This window comes from Habropoda laboriosa, unplaced genomic scaffold, assembly GCF_001263275.1.
Source record: "Habropoda laboriosa isolate 0110345459 unplaced genomic scaffold, ASM126327v1 scaffold33, whole genome shotgun sequence".
Classification (NCBI taxonomy): Eukaryota; Metazoa; Arthropoda; class Insecta; order Hymenoptera; family Apidae; genus Habropoda; species Habropoda laboriosa.
This window is the reverse complement of record NW_017100187.1, coordinates 236,401-246,611: the sequence shown is the minus strand read 5'-3', so window position 1 is coordinate 246,611 and position 10,211 is coordinate 236,401. Positions and strand designations below refer to the sequence as shown.

The 10,211-nt window shown below is 36.7% G+C and overlaps 2 protein-coding genes across 2 annotated transcripts in view; one reads left to right on the top strand and one right to left on the bottom strand.

Annotated features, from left to right (window-relative positions):
* Window positions 1-741: 741 nt before the first annotated feature.
* On the top strand, window positions 742-2,335 carry LOC108579613 (protein LSM12 homolog). The gene is made up of 4 exons (XM_017943195.1): window positions 742-862; window positions 1,392-1,768; window positions 1,845-1,929; window positions 1,993-2,335. The coding sequence occupies exons 1-4, from the start codon at window positions 742-744 to the stop codon at window positions 2,016-2,018; spliced, it is 609 nt and encodes a 202-aa protein (XP_017798684.1). The 3' UTR covers window positions 2,019-2,335.
* An 889-nt stretch (window positions 2,336-3,224) lies between these two features.
* The window catches only part of LOC108579543 (NACHT and WD repeat domain-containing protein 2), a 16,736-nt gene continuing 9,749 nt past the window's right edge, over window positions 3,225-10,211 (bottom strand). The window contains exons 12-26 of the mRNA XM_017943105.1: window positions 9,841-9,946; window positions 9,603-9,775; window positions 8,604-8,823; window positions 8,318-8,530; window positions 7,696-7,897; window positions 7,371-7,494; window positions 6,287-6,640; window positions 5,981-6,199; window positions 5,757-5,903; window positions 5,490-5,695; window positions 5,224-5,423; window positions 4,968-5,137; window positions 4,743-4,901; window positions 4,472-4,661; window positions 3,225-3,371 (exon numbers count right to left, since the gene is read on the bottom strand). Coding sequence (XP_017798594.1) covers window positions 3,225-3,371; window positions 4,472-4,661; window positions 4,743-4,901; window positions 4,968-5,137; window positions 5,224-5,423; window positions 5,490-5,695; window positions 5,757-5,903; window positions 5,981-6,199; window positions 6,287-6,640; window positions 7,371-7,494; window positions 7,696-7,897; window positions 8,318-8,530; window positions 8,604-8,823; window positions 9,603-9,775; window positions 9,841-9,946 — 2,830 coding nt within the window. The remainder of the gene's footprint in view (window positions 3,372-4,471; window positions 4,662-4,742; window positions 4,902-4,967; window positions 5,138-5,223; window positions 5,424-5,489; window positions 5,696-5,756; window positions 5,904-5,980; window positions 6,200-6,286; window positions 6,641-7,370; window positions 7,495-7,695; window positions 7,898-8,317; window positions 8,531-8,603; window positions 8,824-9,602; window positions 9,776-9,840; window positions 9,947-10,211) is intronic.

The following is a 10,211-nucleotide window of genomic DNA, read 5'->3' as shown; positions in this document are numbered from 1 at the left end:
ATCTGAAATTAAAAATGAAAAAATAATGAAGGTTATTATTTGAAATTAACGAACCTCCTTTCAGATGGCTTTTTAATCATCGACAGAACAATAATTTTAACCCTATATGTTATAATAATGACGTAAATTGCGTCTTAAATCTTCTTTCACATATATGTTATACATTATATACAGTACAAGACATTATGAATAAAAAAATGTTTAAAACTTTATAATATAGACCTTTCTCCCTCCAGAAAATGGCATCCATGTTTTATTCGTGCCATATACAGCTTTATCAAGCTTAAGATACTGATACAATATCGACATATTATCAGACTATTAATAAAATTAAAATTACTTCACAATAGAAGTACTTCGACACTACTAATCCTCATTTCCTAGTCTTTATCGATACGAATTTAGAAATTAAACTCAAAAGGAGGTTTTTTCAAAGAACATTCAACAGTAATTAACTTTGTAATGCAATGACGCATTTCTAATTTTAACCACACGCGCTTAAAAAAACGGATTACTGTTTCAAAGCTTCTTACCTCATTTCTACCAGCTATGACGAACTTTAATCTGGTATTAATCAAACAGTCCGTCTGTTTTGTCGCAAAATATTGTTAAACTTTTCTTTGGAACCACACGCGTTGCGAAGCACACGAGAAATGGCGCAAATTATACGAATTTCGTGGGACATTTGAAATCAGAACAGATGGCGATAGGGTGTCCGCGGTTCTGAGTTCATAGTGAAAAATGGCCGGCGCCAACGATTGTTTCAGCATTGGGAGTACGGTGGCCTGTAAAACCTGTTACAAGGAGGAGATCGAAGGCGAGGTGCTAGCATTCGATCCACAAACTAAAATGCTAATCCTAAGTATCCTTTTCTCGTAAATTCCTTCAAAGTATCGCCCTTCCCGACGAATACATGTAAGCAGCGCTCATCCGTCGCTCGTTTAACATTGCCGCAGTTTAAATAACTTAATAGCTGTCTACGATAGGTTTCGTGATTTTTGGTAAATGACCAATAAGCTACGGTTCGCGATTTCACACGAAAGACGTACAATATCGCTTGTCAATTATTTGGTGATCATCTAACCAGCTACACGAAGTCAGGTTAGTTTCGTCACTCAATCAACCATGCTGGATTTTCCGTTGCTCTTATTGCTTCACTGGTCCGTTCTCGAACGTATTTGCACGCTTCACGAGAACACTTTCACCTTCGTTTCCTATAAAAATCACCAACTGAAATGTTCTTAATCTGATAAAATAAGTTAGATACCCATGCTTATAACCTGAGATTTTATTTTGAAGGTAGATTCTCTGTGACAGGACTATTCACTGAATAAAACTATATTTAACTTTCACTTTATGGTAACAACAATTCCTTAACTGATGTCAATCAGAATGTCCATCGTCAAGTGGAGCACCAACATTAAACGATGTACACATAGTAAATTTATCCTTGGTGTCTGAGGTCCAAGTAAAGCAGGAAGTTAGTCCTACAACTAGTGAACCACCACAAAGCCTTAATCTGCAAAAGCTGAACAGAAGAGTACGTACTCAAATTGAAGAGAAGAAGAAACTGGTAATGGCTCTGCAGGCCGGAGTATCTCCAGAGGGACAGAAACTCTTCAGTACTATATCAAAGACTATCCCAGAAATCACGTGGAATGGAGCAAATATTGTTGTATTTGACAATGTCACAATTAGACCGCCGTACAAAGTTGATAATGTTCATGGAAACACAGAATCTGGAGCATACAAACATGTAAAGAAAGTGGTGTGTATTGTGAAGAACTAGAACTTAACAGTGCCCTATAAATTACATCTTTCATTATGTTTTATTTATTCTGTAGGTTGAAAAACACATTAAAGATACAGAAGCATCCCAACAAGCACAGCAACAACGGGAACAGCAGCAACAACAGAAGCAAAAAGGAGGTGCGATGCAATAAAAGTTCAAAAAGGCACTATACCACAAATAAAGCTACCATGCTTTCACAGAAGTTCCAGTCTCTGAGGAAAAATAGGAAACGACGATAACCGGATATTAAGAAACAAAAAAAAAAAAAACCATTGCAAAACTACTAGATAAGCCTATCAAGAAAAACCAGCATCATAGATTTAAATTCAAATTAATTTGAATAAAAAAGAGCCTTCACGGGATAAAATGTGCGAATCGATTATCAGAATTCTAAAAGTACCAAACGCATTCATCCTATCGTGTATGAGCAGCATTTTGTAACCCACGGGACACACCGTACTCGATTTTTTAACAAAGAGCATATTCTTTGATGAAGGATGCTGTTTATTTTATCTAACAAGCTGCCATACCACCTTACGTTCTGCCGGAACTATTGTTCATACATGTGCTCTGATGCAGGTGTGTTTTAGTTTAGTTTAACATTGTTACAAAATACGTTTAATAGGTGTTTACAGATTATTGATATACACGATGCTAGAATGATTCGATTGCCATACGAGTATCAACTTCAAAAAAAAATATAAAAGTAAAAATCGGTCATCGTGGTATTATTTAAGCCCGTATGAAACGGTTCAATATATTTTTAACTACCACCGTGAGTGGAAAAAAAAGCAACAAACGATCAACGAAAATTTTCATGCACGAATCATCCGACTTCGATACTGACTGAAACTCTTTTACGTTCACTCGCTGATTGTAATACCATTTGTTTTTTAAATCGCTCATCGTAGTACTGTCGATCTCTTGGAATTTGTAAACAAAGGGGGGGGGGGGAAGATAAAACGTAAACGTTACACCACTTCACCACGCCTGCGTCGGCACGAGACGTCTTCAGTCACGATTGGACATTGCGAAATGAAAATGGACATTCCCTTGCATAGAGCGAGCTATAAAATTGTTATTTAAAAACGGGAAACAACAACTTGATTTGTGCAAGGGCAATAAACCACCTTCTAATATAAAATTAGGGGGGTAATTTCATTTGCAATGATTAGAACACGGAATTCGTCTCGTGCCCTTTACTTTTTTGAACGCGGAGAAAATGTACGACAGAAAGAAAAGGAAAGAAAGATTATAAAAATTAATTACATGAAAAGACACAAATAAATGTAATATAAATTCTATTATCAACGTTTTACATTTTATTACTCCTTTGGTCAATAACTCTATTGGAAAACATTACACTATCACCCTACATTATGCTAAGCTTCCTGCAATAAAAAGATTTCCTATAAAACAAAGAATGTAATCTTTATTCCACATTTTCGTCTAATTCCTCGATTGTTTCCACAACGTTCCCATTTCGTATAATTGCACTCAAATCGTGCGTTACACGAGCGATACGAGCTACGGCTTTGAACTTGATTGCCGCTCGTTGCCGTTCAGTTTTCTTTTTCCACTGAAAAGTTATTAAATCATAGGTAATACTCTTGTTAGAAAAGTAGAAAATACCTTTCCTAATGTTTCCAAGTAAAAATCAGATAATAAAATTCTAGATTAATTAAAGGAGAATGTAGAAACTGCAATAAGTACTTTAACGATTTGTATGCTAGTTAGTTGTAGTACCAACTGTTGCGCCAATTTCCCAGAAACTCGGTTTGATTTTCACGTAATATATCCGTTTAATTTCAAAATTAATTCAATACGTTAAAAAATAAATACAATTCCAAATAATTAAACTAATAGCTCGAAATGTTATTTAGTTAAGTGAAACGTGTAAAGAAGAAAATACAAAGCCACGACTGTAACGTTTGCGCGATCGTCCAATTAAATCCTTCCGTTCTCTAGTGAAATAAAAAATTCTCGACGGTATTTTTTTAAACGCAGTTGGCATTTGCAAATGAACTAGATTTGATGCTCTCTCTCGCAGCAAACGAGAGAGAAAGAGAGACAGAACAGGGGAGAAAGAATATCGTGGTTGAGTGTTTTGAGTGAACGTTTTGAGTTTGTTGCTGCGTACTCGTGTTCTATGTGTAGTTTTCTATTTTTCGTAATCAAATGAAACAAGGCAATACCCGTTAATTTTGTCGAAAATCACGCGAATTTTTTGTATCACGGAACAATATATAGGCCTATACACAGAAATTACGTTTAATTTCATTTTTGAGCGGGACATTGTAACTAGCGAAATTGTGACAAAAACCATTAGAAAAAAGTGTTGCAAAGTGTTCCAAGTTGGTCGAAAATTGTTCGTTCGATGCGATCGTGTCGTAAAACTCTTTAATTATTCTTAAGGATTCTCAGTGACCGATGCGGCAAGTGTTTACCCTAACCTATTTCTATAGTTGACAAATCAATGACGGAATTCAATAGAATTTGACGATATCGATGTCGAAACGTTTGGACCGTAGAGTAAAAAAAAAAATCAACAATAAAATAATATAGGATACGAATTAATGAAGGACAGAATACTTTCTCTACCATGTGCAGTTTCCACAATCTCTGAAAGCATGTTCTGCTTGTTTACCAGTGTGATAATGTTAGCAGTCGTTTACTTACATCTTCATCGCGAGATGGTAAGTTTCCAACATACTCTTTCATTTCTTCCTTTTTAGGATCAGCTATGACTAAAACAGATACACAACCGTCAACTGTTCCCAGCACAATATTCTTACCATCATAGGTGCTATCGATGGCACTCAATTCTGCTTGAACCCTGTAATTTGCTATCATCTGACAGTCTGAAGATCTACAAATGAAATTGTACAACAAATATTTGTAGACTTTGAAAAAAAAAAAAAAAAAAATGTTTCAACTTTCACACACTTACCTAAACACACGTATAGTCTTCCTTCCACTGTGATAATAAAGAACATACTCATCTGTACGGTTGAACATCGATATTACAGTAAATACACCCTCTGCTACCTTTGGAATATAAGTCTTCACTGTGGTACCTTTCTTTAACTCCAAAAGTTCTAGACCCCCTCTATAACAAAAAGATTATCAAGTATAAATTAGGAAAAAGCAAAAAATTACTCTAAACAGAAACTACCTGCTGGGTGCATATAAAGTGTATTTCCCATCTTTGCTGATATTTCCACTCCATTTGGGAATTATACGGATAATCTTCTTTTTATTTATATCCAAAATAGCACCCTTATCAGATCCAATCACTCCTACCCAGTGTGCTTTATTCGGCATAGGAGTAACACACAGGATATCCTATCAAAATACACAAGACACAAAAAAGAAAACATTGTTTATTTAATAAGAAAAGAAATGACAAACATCTCAAATAATATTCATACCTTAAATCCTGGCAGCTTGACAGGAATTTTGCTCAACAGTGCACCTGTTTTTGCGTTATAAATATTAACACAATCTCTGTTGCCCTTATCAGCAGCAGGTGCAATCAGGAAAGAATTGTCAGAAGTAATGACCACGTTTCGAAACGGAGTGCCTGTATGACTCCTGACTAAATATTCCAAGGAGAACGTCGTCCTTCCATCTGTGAACAATATTTACAAATCATTTTTCATTTTGTAAAAAATATTGATTTCTTCAATTATTCTACCAGGAATGTTTCTCATGAAAAGAGTAGCCATGGTCTTCATGCTCTCCACTCCGGCAGGATTCTTTGGCCTCGAAACGGCCATAAATTTCGACGAGTTTTCGACCAGCGTCAATTGCCTCACGTGTTGCTGCTCCTCCTTGAACAACACCTGCTCCGTAATTCTGTTCCATATTAAAACGTTGCCCGACTCCGTCGAGACGATGTACCTGAAACGAAAGGGAAGGAACAGTTGGAAACACGTATAAGATCGTTAATCAAATTACTAACTTTCCATCGTGAGTAATACAGGCGTGAGTGACAATTGCACCGAGAGGACTGTCCGCCAATTTCGAGATCAATCTTCCAGTCTGCAGGTCCCAAATTCCTACGCAATCTCTGGTCACTATCGCTGCTAAATTACATTCCTCTGCCAAACTTGGAATATATTTTAAACAAAAGTTGACCAGTAAAGATAAATTATTCTTGGAAGAGAAGAAGGAAAAAGAAATTACCTTATCATATCGATCTGCAACTCGTGTCTGTCTATCACATGCACCTGCTCGAAAATATTATTTATGTTCCATACTTTAACACTTCTATCGATACTCGACGTTACCACGCTGTTCCAGTTTCCAATAGTTAGCGCTTCCAGTTGAATGATCCTCGCGAAATGAGCGTCCAATATTTTCACCAGTTCCTTCGTTTCGAGATTCCAAACGTACAAATTTTTCCTGATAGAATTGTTATTTTTTTTTTTTTTTTCTATTGTTTTCTTTTATTAATTTTTTTTATAACTTTTATTGTAGCGGAATATACACCTTACACCAGCAACAGCGTAATTCTTCGTGCCACTGATCATGATCGAATTGGAGCACATCATCTTCGTGCTGATATTCCGTACACCATTGGGCAACATCAGAACATACGCATCACTTTTGCTCTCTAAGAACCATACGATGAAACCATTGGCACTGGTTGCCAGAAGCATCTCTTCTTCCCTGTCTAATTTCAATTGCAACATGTACTCGACGTCGTCGTTGAAGGCTCTAGGCATGTCGAACGCTTTTTCCCATTCTGAGGACGTTTCGTCGCTGGTGTATTTTGTCACTCGGTAATCGGCCTTTGTTGTGCACGCGTAGAGAACATTTTTAGTGTTGTTCATTACCATGACGCTGGAAATGTGTTGGAAGAGGTTTCGTGTAAAAGATATACTTGAAGGAATTTCGTGTAAAAAAGATATTAACACTTAAACCGCCGGCGTTGCATTTATGCAATGTTTCTGGTCTATCGCTAAACCGCCGGCATTGCATTTGCGCAATGTTTCTGGACTATCGGTAAACCGCCGGCATTGCATCTTTGCAGTCTGTAATATTAATAGTTTTAGTAGGTTTCATGGTTCCTTTGCGTTATCCGAAACTTTTACCTAAAAATAATGCATAAAAAGAAAGTTAGGCTGGTCTTTCCTCCTAAATTTCGCAAATTAGTGCCGGCGGTTTACGTTCGGCTGCAAATTATAAAGCCGGCGGGTTAAGTGTTAGCAAAGTTTCATTTTCACTGTTTGTCGTATTAGATATTCATGTTTCTCGCATTAACAAAATTTCGATTGAAAATTTCATTTTCACTGTTTTTCATGCTAGATATTCACATTTTCCATATTAACAAAATTTCATGTAAAAAAGATACTGACAAAGTTTCATTTTCATTATTTTTCATATTAGATCTTCATATTTCTCATATTAACAAAATTTCGTGTAAAAAGAATGTTAGAAAATTTCCATTTTCATTGTTTTCCATATTTCGGTTAGATATCCATGTTTTCTGTATTAGAGCTATCAGATTTTGTGTAGAGTGTCGATAGTGAGTATGGAAAGGAAATGGAAAATAATTTATTCGATGCTTCACCTATGGAAGTGCAAGGGATCTAGAGATCCCTTCTTCCTGTAAGTATGCAGAAGCATACTGGTGTCCTCCATGTTCCCAGACCAGAATATTATTCTGTAGTCGTCTAGATTCGCGTGTTCCACATCTATTAAAAAAAAGTCACACCTTTTTACACCTAGGAAAATTCGAACTTTGAGAAAATTCAATTTAATTTCCACACGAAGAAGAAATAAACTTTAGAGGGCGTACGTAAATTATTCTATGAAACAAAGCTTCCTTGAACTTCCTATAGTTAAGAAGTTGGTACACAGCTTCCAAATAAACTACACAAATTACCATTACTCACACAAAATTGGCCACTTGTTAGAATCCTCCGGGTTAGAGTGCGTGTCCACGAGGTTCCCTCGTAAATCGAACCTACACCATCCTAACTTACCAAAAACGAAGAAAAATTGATTCGTCAGATGAACCCCGTAAACTGGATCTTCGTTCGGAAATGGATTATCGATGATCACGAACTCACTCGTCAGAGTATTCAACACGACACTCTAATTAAAACCGAAACAAGATCAGTACCAAATTAACCCTTCATTTTTTTCCTATTAAATTTATTGCACTGATAAAATTAAGAAAATATTCGTCGTTAATTCAGTATAGTTAGAGACGATCACTCTAATCAAAACAGAACCAAGAAATCTCAAATTAACCCTTTATTTTCGTCTCACGAAATTTATTGCATTCATAAAACTAAGAAAATATTCATCCTTAACTCATTATAGGTAGAGACGATCACTCTAATTAAGACAGATCCAAGAAATTTCAAATGAACCCTTCATTTTCGTCCTACTAAATTCATTGCATTAATAAATCTAAGAAAATATTCATCGTTATCTCGGTATCCATAGATCCGATAGATGAGATCTACAGGTAAATTTAGCCGAAGAGAATTAACGGGACACCGGGTATACCTGATTATTAGTGGTGAACGCAGCAGCGTATCTATTATCAGGACTCAAGACAAGATTCTGCATAATTCCCTCGACTCCAGGATTCACGTCTCTGGTCATGTCGCTGGTGCTTAGATCCCATGTGATAAATCGATTCGATATCGAGACTACGTAACGATAATCCGACGTCAGGCAAAAGCCAAATACGGCGAATTGATGGCCCTCCAGCGAGTACTGAAATATGTACCAGATTAGTTGGCGATATTTTCAGTTTAATCAATCAGCAAAGTTTGCCCAAGTATTGTACTTTTAAAGGTCCACCGGGAGTATGGAGGCAATGATAAACTGGAAGTAGAGCGCAATCCTTCGCTCCGTCGTTATCACACGCTCGTAGAAGCATCTTCACGTTCACGTTTCCACCGATTTCCGGTAATAAACGACCGATTAGCTGTGGTGCAAGCATGTCTGAATGTGAGCCGAGTATTGCACCGCCTAATCTGAGCGCGTCTGCTACCAGCATCAGCTCTCTGGGAAGAGAATTGCACTTGTTGCCTGGGAATCGTGTGGATTTTTTTTTTTTGATGCTCGTTTGTTTATTTCGTGGGAGGAATTTGTTGAGGTGCGGAGATCTGCACTTCTGGATTTCTTCGATACTCGATTATTTATTTATGGGAGAAAATTGTTAAGTTGCGGAATGAAATGGGAACAGAAGTTTAGATTGTTAAGGAGATCTTCGGATGAATAACAGAAAGAATGTGTGGAAAATGGAAAGGAGAGGAGAGACGAATGGTCCAATATGAGAATATAAGTAACGTGCAATCATAAATAATGAAATGAATAAAAGTATATAAAATTTTCAAAATGCTTGTCTCGAAAATCGAGAGAATTGCGTAGAAAATGAAAAGAAGAGAAGAGGTAAACGATCCAATACGAGAATATAAGCAACGTGCAATCATAAATAACATTCATCATAATATTCAACAAATTTTCAAAAACTGAGAGAAATCCAGGAAAAAAGTTAACGTCATCTTCACAATGATTGACTAGATCATTGAAGAAAGTTTCACAGAAGGAAGATCACAGAAAGTTTTATACAAAAAAGTCAACTCTCTAAAAATCCTCCTATGCTCAAAAATTTGGGCACCCAGTATACTCTCGATGGAGCATAATCATGGCCAAATTCGCAAACCATAACCATTGACCCCCTATCGTGGGCCATAATCACGTCGAAAACGCGAAACGGTTTAATCTTCATATACCAGGTGACCCAAAAATCTGTGCTGCATCCTCTCACGTTACGCCGTACCTGACGATACTCTGATTATCGATGAAAGTGCACGCGTCTTCGAAATCGGAAAGCACTGCCTGAAGAGGACAAGAACTGAGTTTCGCGTGCAACCATTCGTAATTGAAGAGAACGTTTTCGAACAAATCGTTGAAACGTCGAGATCTGACCAGATGAAACGGCAATTCGCCGAACTGAAATGAAAATGAGTTATTCGAAGAAGGAAATGATGATCGTCGGTGGAAGAATTTTCGTGTACTTTTCTCAGGTTGTATCTGGTGATTGTCCCGTCCTTCGAGTAAAATGCCAGAGGCTGCTCGGGCACTTTTCTGTCTGCCACACCTTCTTTATCCGCCAAATTGAACCTGTAAAGTTTCGTTGGAGTATGCCGAAGTATGTTTCCAAGGATATTAACCCTTTGACTTGTGATTTTTTGTGTGAAATATTTGTTATCTTGACAATGGGCGGAGGAAAGAAGAGCTGATAAATTGCACATCCTTTACAATTTCATAATTGTCACTCTTGTAAATTAAAAGTAAACGCAGAATTATTGAATTTTTTTAACATTTAAAATTCAAATTGGAACAAAATTTAATTCTTTCGAGATTTAAAATTTGAAAAAAATTGAAT

Excerpts from the sequence above, each read along its gene's own strand:
- LOC108579613 (XM_017943195.1), top strand. The coding sequence starts at position 742 with ATGGCCGGCGCCAACGATTGTTTCAGCATTGGGAGTACGGTGGCCTGT. Across the intron at positions 1,769-1,844 it reads ACAAACATGTAAAGAAAGTG|GTTGAAAAACACATTAAAGA; the intron begins GTGTGTATTGTG and ends TTTATTCTGTAG. Across the intron at positions 1,930-1,992 it reads ACAACAGAAGCAAAAAGGAG|AAGTTCCAGTCTCTGAGGAA; the intron begins GTGCGATGCAAT and ends ATGCTTTCACAG.